The sequence below is a fragment of the Oncorhynchus mykiss genome, unplaced genomic scaffold, assembly GCF_013265735.2.
Source record: "Oncorhynchus mykiss isolate Arlee unplaced genomic scaffold, USDA_OmykA_1.1 un_scaffold_186, whole genome shotgun sequence".
Lineage (NCBI taxonomy): Eukaryota > Metazoa > Chordata > Actinopteri > Salmoniformes > Salmonidae > Oncorhynchus > Oncorhynchus mykiss.
Window position 1 is genome coordinate 98,512 of NW_023493673.1, and position 20,134 is coordinate 118,645.

Here is a 20,134-nt window from a genome sequence, read left to right on the forward strand (position 1 = left end):
TAAACACACACTAAAGGGTAAAAAACATACGTTTTGAGCAAAATAGTGTTTTTTTAAAAGACACAATTGCAACCTTTAATGAGTCGGGCGTTCAAAGAGTTGGTTTGAATGGGGGAATTCGTGATGTCATCGGCCTCCTCCCTTTGTATGAGGACCAATAGAGGAGCAGTAGAGAACAAAAGAGGAAAGCCCCCCCCCCCCACCTTGTGATGTCATGAGGATACCTGGACCAGCTATTGAGACGTTTTGTTTGGTTAAGTAAATCATGGGATAAATGAGCTGAAAAGCAGCCTGGAGTCTAAATCCTTTAGGACTCTAAATCCTTTAGGACTCTAAATCCTTTAGGACTTTAAATCATTTAGGACTCTAAATCCTTTAGGACTCTAAATCCTTTAGGACTTTAAATCCTTTAGGACTTTAAATCCTTTAGGACTTTAAATCCTTTAGGACTTTAAATCCTTTCTGAACGCAGAAAAGTAACATGAGGAGTGGCATTATATAAAAAATTTAAAATATATAGAGCTTTTTCTACATTTCAAAATATATGCATCATTTTATTTGTTTATTCCAAAGAACAATTTCAAAAGATATTACTTGCAAGGATGAAGCTTGTAAACGTTTCGGTAAGATAGTTATTACTGCTTTGTACTTGGTACTGGTACTGGTACTGGTACTGCATGAGTTAGTAGAGAGACACATGGTAATATCCATGGTCAAAATTCATAATTTGAAATATAGACTGACACTTTCATTACCAAATAATGGCACAAAGTAAAAAGTAAAAAAATTGACATTTCGGCTTAACCATGTATACTGTAATACCTCTTTGGTAGAGAAGTCATTGCAACTTTTAAGATGCGCCCCCCCCCCCCCCCCCCAAAAAAAAAATACACTTATTTTACAGTAAGACCAGCACCAGAGAGCTTAATTCATGGTTGAAAGAACAGCACCTTGTTTTTAATACAGAAAAACACACCGTCAAAATATCTCATCTTTTACCATCAATCTCCAATCTGCACTTCCACCAACACTCTGGATGGATGTGGCTAAACAGAGTTCCAAAACAGAGAAAGGAGTCCCGATCAAAGAAGATGTTGGATCAGAACTAGAGAGAGAGATGGTAGAGTCTGTCTCTCATTGCTCTCTTCACACCGAGCCTTGTCCCAGATCAGTTTGTGCTGTAAAGCCCTCTGGTCATTGTCAGATTGTCAGAACAATGACCAGAGGTGTTGGCAAGACAGCGCATTCAGGTGCGGGACCAGGCTACTCGTTCTCTCTAACGCTCCCTGGTGGGGGCCCCTATGATGTCCTCACGCGTCTGTGTCGGGGTCCGGGCCTGCGTGCTTGCAGCTGCCTGACGGGTGGCCTGAGAGGCTGTCTGATGGGCTGCTTGTTGTATCTCTCCATGATCTCCTTGATGCGTGACAGATTGGTGCGGCTGACGGTGAAGTCACAGCGGGTCGCTCCGATGTCATAGCCCACCTCACACACCTTACTGCTGGCGCTGTAGCCCTCGGCCCTCACCGTGATGCTGTACTCTCCTGGGTTCAACAGCCTCCAGTAGTCCCCGTCCGCCGCTAGGGAGACAAAGAGAGGAGTGGGAGTGAGTGAGTGAGTGAGAGAGTGAGTGAGTGAAAGAGAGAGAGAGAGGCACCTAAATCTTCTGCATAGATTCTGTCAGACCTGGGCCCTGACAATAAATCTCAGTAAGCCAAAAACAATGGTGTTCCAAAAAAGGTCCAGTCGCCAGGACCACAAATACAAATTCCATCTAGACACCGTTGCCCTAGAGCACACAAACAACTATACATACCTTGGCTTAAACGTCAACGCCACAGGTAACTTACACAAAGCTGTGAACAATCTGAGAGACAAGGCAAGAAGGGCCTTCTATGCCATCAAAAGGAACATACAATTTGACATACCAATTAGGATTTGGCTAAAAATTATTGAATCAGTTATCGAACGCATTGCCCTTTATGGTTGTGAGGTCTGGGGTCCCAACCAAGAAATCACAAAATGGGACAAACAACAAATTGAGATTCTGCATGCAGAATTCTGCAAAAAATATCCTCCGTATACAACGCAGAACACCGAATAATGCATGCAGAGCAGAATTAGGCCGATACCCACTAATGATCAAAATCCAGAAAAGAGACGTTAAATTCTACAAGCACCTAAAAGGAAGCGATTCACAAACCTTCCACAACAAAGCCTTCACCTACAGAGAGATGAACCAACATGGTCCAAGCACACCAAGACAGTCGTGAAGAGGACACGACAAAACCTATTCCCCCTCAGGAGACTGAAAAGATTTGGCTTCGGTCCTCAGATTCTCAAAATGTATCTATAGCTGCACCATCGAGAGCATCCTGACAGGTTGCATCAATGCCTGGTATGGCAACTGCTCGGCCTCCGACCACAAGGCACTACAGAGTACATCACTGGGGCCAAACTTCCTGCCATCCAATTGTCAAAGACTTCAGCCACCCCAGTCATAGACTGTTCTCTCTGCTACCGCACGGCAAGCGGTACGGAGCGCCAAGTCTAGGTCCAAGAGGCTTCTAAACAGCTTCCTCAATAACCTCAGGTGCCCCTGCACATTGACTCTGTACCGGTACCCCCTGTATATAACCTCCACATCGACTCTGTACCGGTAGCCCCTGTATATAGCCTCCACATTGACTCTGTACCGGTACCCCCTGTATATAGCCTCCACATTGACTCTGTACCGGTACCCCCTGTATATAGCCTCCACATTGACTCTGTACCGGTACCCCCTGTATATAGTCTCCACATTGACTCTGTACCGGTACCCCCTGTATATAGTCTCCACATTGACTCTGTACCGGTACCCCCTGTATATAGCCTCCACATTGACTCTGTACCGGTACCTGCTGTATATAATCTCGCTATTGTTATTTTACTGCTGCTCTTTAATTATCTGTTACTTTTAATTCTTATTTGTATTTTTTTTATTATTATTATTATATATATTTGTAAACTGCACTGTTAGTTAGGGGCTTGAAAGTAACTGTAAGGTGAAACCTGTTGTATTCGACTAACACAATGTGATTTGATTTGATTTTAACTTGAAGACGAGTCCCCTAACCAAGCTGGTCCTGGGGCTGTTCACAGACACAAACACACCCCCCACAGAGCCTAAGGACAATTAGACCCAACCAAATCATGAGAAAACAAAAAGATAATTACTTGACACATTGGAAAGAATTAACAAAAAAACAGAACAAACTAGAATGCTATTTGGCCCTAAACAGAGAGTACACAGCGGCAGAATACCTGACCACTGTGACTGACCCAAAATTAAGGAAAGCTTTGACTATGTACAGACTCAGTGAGCATAGCCTTGCTATTGAGAAAGGCCGCCGTAGGCAGACATGGCTCTCAAGAGAAGACAGGCTATGTTCACACTGCCCACAAAATTAGGTGGAAACTGAGCTGCACTTCCTAACCTCCTGCCCAATGTATGACCATATTAGAGAGACATATTTCCCTCAGATTACACAGACTCACAAAGAATTCGAAAACAAATCCAATTGTGAGAACCTCCCATATCTACTGGGTGAAATTCCACAGTGTGACATCACAGCAGCAAGATCTGTGACCTGTTGCCACAAGAAAAGGTCAACCAGTGAAGAACAAACACCATTGTAAATACAACCCATATTTATGTTTATTAATTTTCCCTTTTGTACTTTAACCATTTGTACATCGTTACAACACTGTATGTATACATAATATGACATGAAATGTTTAGATTTTTTTTTATAACACAGCATTCTGATCCACATTGCATTCCATCATATAGGCCACGGACTGTGAATCACCACACAAACTTTTTTCAAGCCAGTCAAAGTTAACTTTCCTGTATGCAAATATAGCACTGGAAGAAAGCAGCACATCTTGATACTTGGCAACAGCGAAAGGCAAAGAGCTCCACAAAGCAATCCTCTAGGAATTCACTGACTGAACTGACAGAGAAAGGAGGGAGTGCAGAACATAGAGAAGGGAGGGAGGGCAGAACATAGAGAAAGGAGGGCAGAACATAGAGAAAGGAGGGAGGACAGAACATAGAGAAAGGAGAGAGGGCAGAACATAGAGATGGGAGGGAGGGCAGAACATAGAGAAAGGAGGGAAGGCAGAACATAGAGAAAGGAGGGAGGGCAGAACATAGAGAAAGGAGGGAGGGCAGAACATAGAGAAAGGGGTAAAAAGGGAAGTAGAGGGCGTTCTAACCTACTTCATGAAAACAGGAACTCATCTCTCCTGCTCAACTGTTAAGAAGTTTAAAAATAGCACCGCATTGTCATCTTGGATTTACCTCTCTCCTGTCTCCACTACGCATGACATTGTGTTTTACCTCCCTGCTGTGTCCTGTCTCCTGTCTCCTCTGGGCATGACATTGTGTTTTACCTCCCTGCTGTGTCCTGTCTCCTGTCTCCTGTCTCCTCTGGGCATGACATTGTGTTTTACCTCCCTGCTGTGTCCTGTCTCCTGTCTCCTGTCTCCTGTCTCCACTAGGCATGACATTGTGTTTTACCTCCCTGCTGTGTCCTGTCTCCTGTCTCCTGTCTCCTCTAGGCATGACATTGTGTTTTACCTCCCTGCTGTGTCCTGTCTCCTGTCTCCTCTAGGCATGACATTGTGTTTTACCTCACTGCTGTGTCATGTCTCCTGTCTCCTGTCTCCACTAGGCATGACATTGTGTTTTACCTCCCTGCTGTGTCCTGTCTCCTGTCTCCTGTCTCCTGTCTCCTGTCTCCTCTAGGCATGACATTGTTTGTGCTGATCCTGCTGGAAGCAACGGTGAACTGAACTCACCGTGTGTGCTGAACCTTTGATCCAGCCACAGAAACAGACCGTTTGATTTCCTACCCATCATGCTGTTCACCCACCCACCCACCCATCCCCACATCTCAGCTCAGCCACTGTGTGAGATACGGGGCCAGTTATGAAACTGTTGATCCGCTGTACCAGACACACGAAGAGCAACACATTGGTATTCTGCTTTAACGAGTGACTCACTGAGGTCACAAATCTACAAGTGAAGCTTGGTGTTGCTTTGTCCTTTAACCAACACAAAAAATGACACGCTATAAAATGCTAATAACTTATAATTTTGATAACAAAACCTGGAACGTCTTCATTAATAATGTGTGTCTATCCTTCTGTGTGTGAATGTTATGTGTGTGTGTGTGTGTGTGTGTGTCTGTGTGTGTGTGTCTGTGTGTGTTAGAGAGTGTGTGTGTGTGTGTGTGCGTGTGTGTGTGTGTGTGTCTGTGTGTGTGTGTTAGTGTGTGTGTGTGTGTGTGTGTGTGTGTGTGTGTGTGTGTATCTGCTGTCTGTCTATCCTGGGTTCACAGTGAAGACATCATGATGATGATTCACACTCTCTGACTAACTGGGGAATAGCAAGTACCTTTTCTATAAGTAGGTCGTTCACAGGACTTGGTGTTCCCCTCTTTCCACATGCAGAGCCTCCTTTTTAACAGATAGAGAGAGAGAGTGTGTGTGTGTGTGTGTGTGTGTGTGTGTGTGTGTGTGTGTTAGAGTGTGTGTGTGTGTGTGTGTGTGTGTGTGTGTGTTAGTGTGTGTGTGTGTGTGTGTGTGTGTGTGTGTGTGTGTGTGTGTGTGTGTGTGTGTGTGTGTGTGTGTGTGTGTGTGTGTGTGTGTGCAGCTGGACATGTTTCCTCCCTCCTCTCTGGGACCACAGCAGAGGGAACTGGATTCTCGTGAAGGAACGTGACTTACAGACGGTACAGTTGGTTCCAGGAACACTAACAACACCTACAGATATAGTCCTGAATGAATCGTGAATAACGATGAGTGAGAAAGTTACAGACGCACAAATGTCAACAAGGGCGGTTAGCATACCCCCAAGACATGCTAACCTCTCACCATTACAAGAACAAGGGAGGTTAGCATACCTCCAAGACATGCTAACCTCTCAGCATTACAATGCCAGGGGAGGTTAGCATACCTCCAAGACATGCTAACCTCTCATTATTACAATGACAGGGGAGGTTAGCATACCCCCAAGACATACTAACCTCTTATCATTACAATAACAAGGGAGGTTAGCATACCTCCAAGACATGCTAACCTCTCATCGTTACAATAACAAGGGAGGTTAGCATACCTCCAAGACATGCTAACCTCTCATCATTACAATAACAAGGGAGGTTAGCATACCTCCAAGACATGCTAACCTCTCACCCTTACATTAACAAGGGAGGTTAGCATACCTCCAAGACATGCTAACCTCTCACCATTACAATAACAGTGGACATACGGCCCTATTCACATCAACGGGACCGCTGTGTAGAAGGGGGAAGGCTTCAAGTTCCACTGTGTACACATCACTGGCAAACTGAAATGGTCCACCCACACAGACAGCGTAGTGTAGAAGGCGCAACAGAGCCTCTTCAACCTCAGGAGGCTGAAGAAATTTGGCTTGTCACCCGTAACCCTGACAAACTTTTACAGATGCACAATCGAGAGCATCCTGTCGGGCTGTATCACCGCCTGGTACGGCAACTGCTCCGCCCACAACCGTAAGGCTCTCCAGAGAGTAGTGAGGTCTGCACAACGCATCACCGGGGGCAAACTACCTGCCCTCCAGGACACCTACACCACCCGATGTCACAGGAAGGCCATAAAGAACATCAAGGACAACAACCACCCGAGCCCTTGCCTGTTCACCCCGCTATCAGGTCGGTAAAGGTGCATCAAAGCAGGGACCGAGAGACTGAAAAACAGCTTCTATCTCAAGGCCATCAGACTGTTAAACAGCCTTCACTAGCCGGCTACCACCCGGTTACTCAACCCTGCACCTTAGAGACTGCACCACCCGGTTACTCAACCCTGCACCATAGAGGCTGCTGCCCCATATACATAGACATAGAATCACTGGTCACTTTAATAATGGAACACTGGTCACTTTAATAATGGAACACTGGTCACTTTAATAATGGAACACTGGTCACTTTAATAATGGAACACTGGTCACTAATAATGGAACACTGGTCACTTTAATAATGGAATCACTGGTCACTTTAATAATGGAACACTGGTCACTTTAATAATGGAACACTGGTCACTTTAATAATGGAACACTGGTCACTAATAATGGAACACTGGTCACTAATAATGGAACACTGGTCACTTTAATAATGGAACACTGGTCACTTTAATAATGGAACACTGGTCACTTTAATAATGGAACACTAGTCACTATAATAATGGAACACTGGTCACTTTAATAATGGAACACTGGTCACTTTAATAATGGAACACTGGTCACTAATAATGGAACACTGGTCACTAATAATGGAACACTGGTCACTAATAATGGAACACTGGTCACTAATAATGGAACACTGGTCACTTTAATAATGGAACACTGGTCACTTTAATAATGGAACACTGGTCACTTTAATAATGGAACACTGGTCACTTTAATAATGGAACACTGGTCACTATAATAATGGAACACTGGTCACTTTAATAATGTTTACATACTGCTTTACTCATCTCATATCTATATACTGTATTCTATTCTACTGTATTCTGTCCTACTGTATCTTAGTCTATGTATTACTCATCTCATATCTATATACTGTATTCTATCCTACTGTATCTTAGTCTATGTATTACTAATCTCATATGTATATACTGTATTCTATCCTACTGTATCTTAGTCTATGTATTACTCATCTCATATCTATACACTGTATTCTATTCTACTGTATCTTAGTCTATGTATTACTCATCTCATATGTATATACTGTATTCTATTCTACTGTATTCTATTCTACTGTATTCTATCCTACTGTATCTTAGTCTATGTATTACTCATCTCATATGTATATACTGTATTCTATTCTACTGTATTCTATTCTACTGTATCTTAGTCTATGTATTACTCATCTCATATCTATATACTGTATTCTATTCTACTGTATCTTAGTCTATGTATTTCTCATCTCATATGTATATACTGTATTCTATTATACTGTATCTTAGTCTATGTATTACTCATCTCATATGTATATACTGTATTCTATTCTACTGTATTCTATCCTACTGTATCTTAGTCTATGTATTACTCATCTCATATGTATATACTGTATTATATTCTACTGTATTCTATCCTACTGTATCTTAGTCTATGTATTACTCATCTCATATGTATATACTGTATTCTATTCTACTGTATTCTATTCTACTGTATTCTATCCTACTGTATCTTAGTCTATGTATTACTCATCTCATATGTATATACTGTATTCTATTCTACTGTATTCTATTCTACTGTATCTTAGTCTATGTATTACTCATCTCAAATCTATATACTGTATTCTATCCTACTGTATCTTAGTCTATGTATTTATCATCTCATATGTATATACTGTATTCTATCCTACTGTATCTTAGTCTATGTATTACTCATCTCATATCTATATACTGTATTCTATCCTACTGTATCTTAGTCTATGTATTACTCATCTCATATCTATATACTGTATTCTATTCTATTGTATTCTATTCTACTGTATTCTATTCTACTGTATCTTAGTCTGTGTATTTCTCATCTCATATCTATATACTGTATTCTATCCTACTGTATCTTAGTCTATGTATTTCTCATCTCATATCTATATACTGTATTCTATCCTACTGTATCTTAGTCTATGTATTTCTCATCTCATATGTATATACTGTCTTATATCCTACTGTATCTTAGTCTATGTATTACTCATCTCATATGTATATACTCTATTCTATTCTACTGTATTCTATTCTACTGTATCTTAGTCTATGTATTACTCATCTCATATCTATATACTGTATTCTATTCTACTGTATTCTATTCTACTGTATTCTATTCTACTGTATCTTAGTCTATGTATTACTCATCTCATATCTATATACTGTATTCTATTCTACTGTATCTTAGTCTATGTATTTCTCATCTCATATCTATATACTGTATTCTATCCTACTGTATCTTAGTCTATGTATTTCTCATCTCATATCTATATACTGTATTCTATTCTACTGTATTCTATTCTACTGTATTCTATTCTACTGTATCTTAGTCTATGTATTTCTCATCTCATATCTATATACTGTATTCTATCCTACTGTATCTTAGTCTATGTATTTCTCATCTCATATCTATATACTGTATTCTATCCTACTGTATCTTAGTCTATGTATTACTCATCTCATATCTATATACTGTATTCTATTCTACTGTATTCTATTCTACTGTATTCTATTCTACTGTATCTTAGTCTATCTATTACTCATCTCATATGTATATACTGTATTCTATCCTACTGTATCTTAGTCTATGTATTACTCATCTCATATGTATATACTGTATTCTATTCTACTGTATTCTATTCTACTGTATCTTAGTCTATGTATTACTCATCTCATATCTATATACTGTATTCTATCCTACTGTATCTTAGTCTATGTATTTATCATCTCATATGTATATACTGTATTCTATCCTACTGTATCTTAGTCTATGTATTACTCATCTCATATCTATATACTGTATTCTATCCTACTGTATCTTAGTCTATGTATTACTCATCTCATATCTATATACTGTATTCTATTCTACTGTATTCTATTCTACTGTATTCTATTCTACTGTATCTTAGTCTATGTATTTCTCATCTCATATCTATATACTGTATTCTATCCTACTGTATCTTAGTCTATGTATTTCTCATCTCATATCTATATACTGTATTCTATCCTACTGTATCTTAGTCTATGTATTACTCATCTCATATGTATATACTGTATTCTATCCTACTGTATCTTAGTCTATGTATTACTCATCTCATATCTATATACTGTATTCTATTCTACTGTATTCTATCCTACTGTATCTTAGTCTATGTATTACTCATCTCATATGTATATACTGTATTCTATTCTACTGTATTCTATTCTACTGTATCTTAGTCTATGTATTACTCATCTCATATCTATACACTGTATTCTATCCTACTGTATCTTAGTCTATGTATTACTCATCTCATATGTATATACTGTATTCTATTCTACTGTATTCTATCCTACTGTATCTTAGTCTATGTATTACTCATCTCATATGTATATACTGTATTCTATTCTACTGTATTCTACTCTACTGTATCTTAGTCTATGTATTTATCATCTCATATGTATATACTGTATTCTATCCTACTGTATCTTAGTCTATGTATTACTCATCTCATATGTATATACTGTATTCTATTCTACTGTATTCTATTCTACTGTATCTTAGTCTATGTATTACTCATCTCATATCTATACACTGTATTCTATCCTACTGTATCTTAGTCTATGTATTACTCATCTCATATGTATATACTGTATTCTATTCTACTGTATTCTATCCTACTGTATCTTAGTCTATGTATTACTCATCTCATATGTATATACTGTATTCTATTCTACTGTATTCTACTCTACTGTATCTTAGTCTATGTATTTATCATCTCATATGTATATACTGTATTCTATCCTACTGTATCTTAGTCTATGTATTACTCATCTCATATATATATACTGTATTCTATCCTACTGTATCTTAGTCTATGTATTACTCATCTCATATCTATATACTGTATTCTATTCTACTGTATCTTAGTCTATGTATTTCTCATCTCATATCTATATACTGTATTCTATCCTACTGTATCTTAGTCTATGTATTTCTCATCTCATATCTTTATACTGTATTCTATCCTACTGTCTCTTAGTCTATGTATTACTCATCTCATATGTATATACTGTATTCTATCCTACTGTATCTTAGTCTATGTATTACTCATCTCATATGTATATACTGTATTCTATTCTACTGTATCTTAGTCTATGTATTACTCATCTCATATGTATATACTGTATTATATTCTACTGTATCTTAGTCTATGTCACTTCGACATTGCGCATCCTAATATTTATATATTTCTTAATTCCATTCTTAGTATTATTTATTATTATTATTAGTATGTATATTCCATTCTTTTACTTTTAGATCTGTGTATTGTTGTGAATTGTTAGATATTACTACAATGTTGGAGCTAGAAACACAAGCATTTAGTTAGATACTACTGCACTGTTGGAGCTAGAAACACAAGCATTTAGTTAGATACTACTGCACTGTTGGAGCTGGGAACCAAGCATTTAGTTAGGTACTACTGCACTGTTGGAGCTAGGAACACAAGCATTTAGTTAGATACTACTGCACTGTTGGAGCTAGAAACACAAGCATTTAGTTAGATACTACTGCACTGTTGGAGCTAGAAACACAATCATTTAGTTAGATACTACTGCACTGTTGGAGCTAGGAACACAAGCATTTAGTTAGATATTACTGCACTGTTGGAGCTGGGAACACAAGCATTTGGTTAGATATTACTGCACTGTTGGAGCTAGAAACACAAGTATTTAGTTAGATATTACTGCACTGTTGGAGCTAGAAACACAAGTATTTAGTTAGATACTACTGCACTGTTGGAGCTGGGAACACAATTTTACTACATCCGCAATAACATCTGCTAAACACGTGTATGTGAACAAAAAACATTTGATTTGCTAAAATTTTTTTGGGGGGGTGATATAACTTTCTACTTTCATGCCTGCTCCCGCTCACCCCTTTCCAGACGCTGTTCCTGTCCTAGAGGGGAGATACTGTCATGCCTGCTCCCACTCTCCCCTGTCCAGACGCTGTTCCTGTCCTAGAGGGGGAGATACTGTCATGCCTGCTCCCGCTCTCCCCTGTCCTGACGCTGTTCCTGTCCTAGAGGGGGAGATACTGTCATGCCTGCTCCCTCTCTCCCCTGTCCAGACGCTGTTCCTGTCCTAGAGGGGAGATACTGTCATGCCTGCTCCCGCTCTCCCCTGTCCAGACGCTGTTCCTGTCCTAGAGGGGGAGATACTGTCATGCCTGCTCCCGCTCTCCCCTGTCCAGACGCTGTTCCTGTCCTAGAGGGGGAGATACTGTCATGCCTGCTCCCGCTCTCCCCTGTCCAGACGCTGTTCCTGTCCTAGAGGGGAGATACTGTCATGCCTGCTCCCACTCTCCCCTGTTCTCCCTGTATCTGCTTCTCGTCTACAGTACCAACACCGATCCTTACAGGATGCTTCTCATCTACAGTACCAGCACCGATCCTTACAGGATGCTTCTCGTCTACAGTACCAGCACCGATCCTAACAGGATGCTCTCGTCTACAGTACCAGCACCGATCCTAACAGGATGCTTCTCGTCTACAGTACCAGCACCGATCCTAACAGGATGCTCTCGTCTACAGTACCAGCACCGATCCTTACCATTCACAATTTAATTCAGGATTATCCATAATCATGGTAGCATCCATATTAATGTAGAAGTGTTTAGAAACATTATAATCTTATTTACAATTGAAGTGACTCCAAAATGATACCATACATTATTTACCGTTAATTTTCTATTGAGAACAAAATCATCTGTAACACAACCAAAACAAACAGCAAACAGCATCCAACAAGTTTGTAGAGTCACAAGCTTGATATAATCATTGCGTGCTAGGAATATTTGTGTGTGTGTGTGTGCGTGTGTTTGCGTGCGTGTGTGTGTGTTTGAGACTCATACTGTAGAATTAAACTGAAAGGAAGAGACATGGGACTTTCATTAATCCCTGAAGCAACACTTCTGCCCATTGCTTTATCTGCACAATGTAAGCTTACCCCCACACATATGACTTCTCAAATACAAGGGAAATAAGGACCGGGTACTTGTGTCATCATGCCTGCAGGCAGTATCTACTGTATAGTAATATATTGAGGTCTTTCTATAAAATGGTAGCTATTTCCTGCGGCGGATTTACTTTTGTCAAGCATGAAATACCAGCATGCTCAGCGTCTGTGAGAGTTTAATGATCCGACGTTATGGTCTTTGGCTCTGGAAGAAGTTATTACTTTTGCAGCGTTCGTTATTTTTGATTGATTTATATGCTATAAATATTGATTATCTAATTATCACGTTCAATTTGTCCATTTGGTTTCCTGTCAAAATGGATATGTATACTGTTGTCCATAATACATTCTCTGCTACTGATGTTTTCTATAGGATGCTACTGATGTTTTCTATAGGATGCTACTGATGTTTTCTATAGAATACTACTGATGTTTTCTATAGAATGCTACTGATGTTTTCTATAGAATGCTACTGATGTTTTCTATAGAATGCTACTGATGTTTTCTACAGAATGCTACTGATGCTTTCTATAGAATGCTACTGATGTTTTCTATAGAATACTACTGATGTTTTCTATAGAATGCTACTGATGTTTTCTATAGAATGCTACTGATGTTTTCTATAGAATACTACTGATGTTTTCTATAGAATGCTACTGATGTTTTCTATAGAATGCTACTGATGTTTTCTATAGAATGCTACTGATGTTTTCTATAGGATGCTACTGATGTTTTCTATAGAATGCTACTGATGTTTTCTATAGGATGCTACTGATGTTTTCTATAGAATGCTACTGATGTTTTCTACAGAATGCTACTGATGCTTTCTATAGAATGCTACTGATGTTTTCTATAGAATACTACTGATGTTTTCTATAGAATGCTACTGATGTTTTCTATAGAATGCTACTGATGTTTTCTATAGAATGCTACTGATGTTTTCTATAGAATGCTACTGATGTTTTCTATAGAATGCTACTGATGTTTTCTACAGAATGCTACTGATGCTTTCTATAGAATGCTACTGATGTTTTCCTTAGAATGCTACTGATGCTTTCTATAGAATGCTAGAGATGTTTTCTATAGAATGCTACTGATGCTTTCTATAGAATGCTACTGATGTTTTCTATAGAATGCTACTGATGTTTTCTATAGAATGCTACTGATGCTTTCTATAGAATGCTAGAGATGTTTTCTATAGAATGCTACTGATGCTTTCTATAGAATGCTACTGATGTTGTCTATAGAATGCTACTGATGTTTTCTGCAGAATGCTACTGATGTTTTCTACAGAATGCTACTGATGTTTTCTATAGAATGCTACTGATGTGTTCTATAGAATGCTACTGATGTTTTCTATAGAATGCTACTGATGTTTTCTATAGAATGCTACTGATGTTTTCTACAGAATGCTACTGATGTTTTCTATAGAATGCTACTGATGTTTTCTATAGAATGCTACTGATGTTTTCTACAGAATACTACTGATGTTTTCCTTAGAATGCTACTGATGTTTTCTATAGAATGCTACTGATGTTTTCTATAGAATACTACTGATGTTTTCTATAGAATGCTACTGATGTTTTCTACAGAATACTACTGATGTTTTCCTTAGAATGCTACTGATGTTTTCTACAGAATGCTACTGATGTTTTCTATAGAATGCTACTGTTGTTTTCTGTAGAATGCTACTGATGTTTTCTATAGAATGCTACTGATGTTTTCTATAGAATGCTACTGATGTTTTCTATAGAATACTACTGATGTTTTCTATAGAATGCTACTGATGTTTTCTATAGAATACTACTGATGTTTTCTATAGAATGCTACTGATGTTTTCTACAGAATACTACTGATGTTTTCCTTAGAATGCTACTGATGTTTTCTACAGAATGCTACTGATGTTTTCTATAGAATGCTACTGATGTTTTCTATAGAATGCTACTGTTGTTTTCTATAGAATGCTACTGATGTTTTCTACAGAATGCTACTGATGTTTTCTATAGAATGCTACTGATGTTTTCTATAGAATGCTACTGTTGTTTTCTACAGAATGCTACTGATGCTTTCTATAGAATGCTACTGATGTTTTCTATAGAATGCTACTGATGTTTTCTATAGAATGCTACTGATGTTTTCTACAGAATGAGAACATAGAGTCTACTACAATACATCTCTATATGGTATGTATGGACACAGAGTCTACTATAATACATCTCTATATAGTATGTATGGACACAGAGTCTACTATAATACATCTCTATATGGTATGTATGGATACAGAATGAGAACACAGAGTATACCACAATAGCATGTATTTCTGCGGCTGCGGTCATCCCCCTCTTCAAAGGGGGGGACACTCTTGACCCAAACTGCTACAGACCTATATCTATCCTACTCTGCCTTTCTAAGGTCTTTCGTAAGCCAAGTCAACAAACAGATTACTGACCATTTCGAATCCCACCATACCTTCTCCGCTATGCAATCTGGTTTCAGAGCTGGTCATGGGTGCACCTCAGCCACGCTCAAGGTCCTAAATGATATCTTAACCGCCATCGATAATAAACATTACTGTGCAGCCATCTTCATTGACCTGGCCAAGGCTTTCGACTCTGTCAATCACCACATCCACATCGGCAGACTCGATAGCCTTGATTTCTCAAATGATTGCCTCGCCTGGTTCACCAACTACTTCTCTGATAGAGTTCAGTGTGTCAAATCGGAGGGTCTGTTGTCTGGACCTCTGACAGTCTCTATGGGGGTACCACAGGGTTCAATTCTTGTACCAACTCTCTTCTCTGTATACATCAATGATGTCGCTCTTGCTGCTGGTGATTCTCTGATCCACCTCTACGCAGACGACACCATTCTGTATACTTCTGGCCCATCTTTGGACACTGTGTTAACAAATCTCCAGATGAGCTTCAATGCCGTACAACTCTCCTTCCGTTGCCTCCAATTGCTCTTAAATACAAGTAAAACTAAATGCATGCTCTTCAACCGATTGCTGCCCGCACATGCTCGCCTGTCCAACATCACTACTCTGGACGGTTCTGACTTAGAATATGTGGACAACTACAAATACCTAGGTGTCTGGTTAAACTGTAAACTCTCCTTCCAGACTCACATCAAACATCTCTAATCCAAAGTTAAATCTAGAATTGGCTTCCTATTTCACAACAAAGCATCCTTCACTCATGCTGCCAAACATACCCTCGTAAAACTGACTATCCTACCGATCCTCGACTTCGGCGATGTCATTTACAAAATAGCCTCTGTGACGACCCTCCCACTCTGTCTGCCGTATTCTGTCTTTGTTCTTGTTTCCTTATTAGGATGCCGGTGGGCGGAGTTGGGAGGGTCGTCAGCTTCATGGGAAACACCTGGGCCAGGTGTCTCCCGGGATAAATAGACCTCTTCCACATTCATGGAGGAGACTCTCTCCATGCAGACACCTTTGTAGATTGTGTTGTGGTTCTTGGTGGCCTTTTGTTTGTTTGCTTTGGCACCTTTCAACACCCTGCATTATCACCTTCATGCATGCAAAACACTCACTTACACTACTGATTACTGATTACACACACCATTGTATATTTTCCTTAGTTGCTTTAGTTAATAAATATATATTTTGTTACTCCTTATCTCCACGTTGTCTCCCTTTGTTACGGGCTTTGAGCCGGTTCGTGACACCTCCAATACCCTACTCAATAAATTGAATGCAGTCTATCACAGTGCCATCTGTTTGGTCACCAAAGCCCCATATACTACCCACCAGTGCGACCTGTACGCTCTCGTTGGCTGGTCCTCGCTTCACACTCGTCGCCAAACCCACTGGCTCCAGGTCATCTACAAGTCTCTGCTCGGTAAAGCCCTGCCTTATCTCAGCTCGCTGGTCACCATAGCAGCACCCACCTGTTGCAGGCGCTCTAGCAGGTATATCTCTCTGGTCACCCCCAAAACCAATTCTTCCTTTGGCCGCCTTTCCTTCCAGTTCTCTGCTGCCAATGACTGGAACGAACTACAAAAATCTCTGAAACTGGAAACACTTATCTCCCTCACTAGCTTTAAGCACCAGCTGTCACAGCAGCTCACATATTACTGCACCTGTACATAGCCCATCTATAATTTAGCCCAAACAACTACCTCTTTCCCAACTGTATTTAATTTATTTATTTATTTTGCTCCTTTGCACCCCATTATTTATATTTCTTCTTTGCACATTCTTCCACTGCAAATCTACCATTCCAGTGTTTTACTTGCTATATTGTATTTACTTCGCCACCAAGGTAAATTCGCCTTTTTTTTTGCCTTTACCTCCCTCTTATGTATCGAACTGCTTTGCTTTATAATGGCCAGGTCGGGGGTTGTAAATGAGAACTTGTTCTCAACTTGCCTACCTGGTTAAATAAAGGTGAAATAAATCCATAAAATAAATGTACCTGTTCTGATGTCATGGCCGATCCCTTCCACTTGGATGGTGGCGTTGGCTATGCCCCGCCCCTGCATGTCCCAGACAATGCCTTTGATCCCACGATGCACCTGTGCATGAAAGGTCAGAGGTCAAAGATCAACTGACTCAATAATAATAATAATATGTAACGTATCATATATAATATTAATTTGATGATATTATATTTTATTTTAGTTTATTAAAAACGAGTTTTAACAGTATTTAAAAGTACAATAAACCCCAGAGTGTGACACATGAATGCTTAAAAAACTATTATTTTCAATGTCATCCTTGATATAAATATTGAAACAATATAATATGACTCATTTCAGAAAGCGTATGTCGCATGTCACTACTCTGCAGGAGAGGCATTTGAACATCTTGTTTTGTCGTTGATGGAAATGCCTTCTGGAACATGTAAACTTTCATGTGCCTTAATAAACAAACGTTTATTCAATCTGTAAATACGAATACAATTTGTTAAAATACTAGCTTATCTTACTGGCTGGCTAGCCAGCGTTATCTTACTGGCTCGCTAGCTAACGTTATCTTACTGGCTCGCTAGCTAACGTTATCTTACTGGCTGGCTTGCTAACGTTATCTTATTGGCTGGCTAGCTACACGCCCTCTTTAGACTCTACGACCTCTCTGGACTCTACGACCTCTCTGGACTCTACACCCTCTCTAGACTCTACACCCTCTCTAGACTCTACACCCTCTCTAGACTCTACACCCTCTCTAGACTCTACACGCCCTCTCTAGACTCTACGACCTCTCTAGACTCTACGACCTCTCTGGACTCTACGACCTCTCTGGACTCTACGACCTCTCTGGACTCTACGCCCTCTCTAGACTCGACACCCTCTCTAGACTCTACATACTGTACCTGCTCCATGAAGACGAGCAGAGACTCCCGGTTGTTTTCCCACTCCTCCGCCAGCTCACTCTCATGGGGGAATTTGTCACAGCCCACGTACATCGACAACTCAAAGCAGTTGGTGTGCAAGTAGCTGAAGTCGTTCATACCTGCCAACACAGCGGCACAGACAGAGTCATTTATCTCTCGGGCCAACTGCCCAATGAAAAGACATCAGCTGATATGTTCTTTTTTTCACCAGTGTTTTATAAAGATAATAAATCAAATCAGCATGTGTTGAAATGAAGAGCTACTCTGGTACTGGTCTGTGGTATGTTTTCCCATCGGCAGGGACTGGGAAACTGGTCAGAATTGAAGGAATGATGGATGGCGCTAAATACAGGGAAATTCTTGAGGGGAAACCTGTTTCAGTCTTCCAGAGATTTGAGACTGGGACGGAGTTCGCCTTCCAGCAGGACAATGACCCTAAATGCTAAAGCAACACTTGAGTGGTTTAAGGGGACACATTTAAATGTCTTGGAATGGCCCAGTCAAAGCCCAGACCTCAATCCAATTGAGAATCTGTGGTATGACTTAAAGATTGCTGTGCACCAGCGGAACCCATCCAACTTGGGAGCTGGAGCAGTTTTGCCTTGAAGAATGAGAAAAACTCCCAGTGGCTAGACGTGCCAAGCTTATAGAGACATACCCCAAGAGACTTGTAGATGCAATTTCAGCAAAAGGTGTCTCTACATATTATTGACTTTGGGGAGGTGAAAAGTTATGCTCAAGTTCAGTTTTTTTGTCTTACTTGTTGCTTGTTTCACAATAAAACATATTTTGAATCTACAAAGTGGTAGGCACGTTGTGTCAATCAAATGATACAAACCCCACAAAAATCTATTTTAATTCCAGGTTGTAAGGCAACAAAATAGGAAAAAATGCCAAGGGGGTGAATACTTTCGAAAGCCACTGTATGTTGCATGAGAAAAACGTTTTTTCATACCTGAAGTGCCCTTTTCGGCATTTGCTGTATGATCGATGAGAATCTCCCATATTGCAAATGTACGGTCCCTTACTAGACGTCCGCGAATGTTTGAAAATTTGCCGACAGCGCCGGGCCGTGCACCAGGGCCAGATCTTCCGGGAAGTCATCGAACGAAGTCTCTCGGACAATCGGTTTCCGTTTTATAACATTTAAAAATGTCGGTCCTTTTTCCACTGTCCCCGTAAATTCCACCAGATGGCGAATGGATTCTATTTGCAAATGTACAAAACATCACCAATCATGACATGGCCATTTCTCCTAAATGGTAACGACTTTCGAAGACGAAACTTAGTGAGCATAGGTTTGGTCTAATGGGCTGTTAGCCCAGAAACATAGGTTTGGTCTAATGGGCTGTTAGCCCAGAAACATAGGTTTGGTCTAATGGGCTGTTAGCCCAGAAACATATGTTTGGCCTAATGGGCTGTTAGCCCAGAAACATAGGTTTGGCCTAATGGGCTGTTAGCCCAGAAACATAGGTTTGGCCTAATGGGCTGTTAGCCCAGAAACATAGGTTTGGCCTAATGGGCTGTTAGCCCAGAAACAAGATGGCGTCGAGGCCTCAAAGCTTTTTGAGTTAAGGCCATTTTTCTGGGATTAAAGGTCAAAAACGAAAATAGAGCGCTAATTTGGCCGTTTCACGTCGAAGTACATGAACCTACGGTGTCAGGAAAAAAAGAACCAGACATTTATCTATCGTAATTTACGAGAAATTGTACAATGTACAATTGGTGATGGTCAAAGAAATGTGTTTTTTTCCCCCAAAAAAGTTTGAAATGAAGAACTACTCTGGTACTGGTCTGTGGTAATAAATCAATAAATGAATTTAATTGAATCAGAGATTAATTGAAATGAATTGAAATGAACTGAACTGAACCGAAATGAATTGAACTGAACTGAAATGAATTGAATTGAACTGAAAGGAATTGAATTGAACTGAAATGAATTGAATTGAACTGAAAAGAATTGAACTGAACTGAAATGAATTGAA

General features: G+C 39.8%; 1 protein-coding gene across 1 annotated transcript in view; it reads right to left on the minus strand.

Annotated features, from left to right (window-relative positions):
* Nucleotides 1-924: 924 nt before the first annotated feature.
* Nucleotides 925-20,134, minus strand: part of LOC110512492 (inactive carboxypeptidase-like protein X2) — a 94,799-nt gene continuing 75,589 nt past the window's right edge. Inside the window, exons 12-14 of the mRNA XM_036972614.1 lie at nucleotides 18,129-18,268; nucleotides 17,232-17,331; nucleotides 925-1,577 (exon numbers count right to left, since the gene is read on the minus strand). Coding sequence (XP_036828509.1) covers nucleotides 1,300-1,577; nucleotides 17,232-17,331; nucleotides 18,129-18,268 — 518 coding nt within the window. The 3' untranslated portion in view covers nucleotides 925-1,299. The remainder of the gene's footprint in view (nucleotides 1,578-17,231; nucleotides 17,332-18,128; nucleotides 18,269-20,134) is intronic.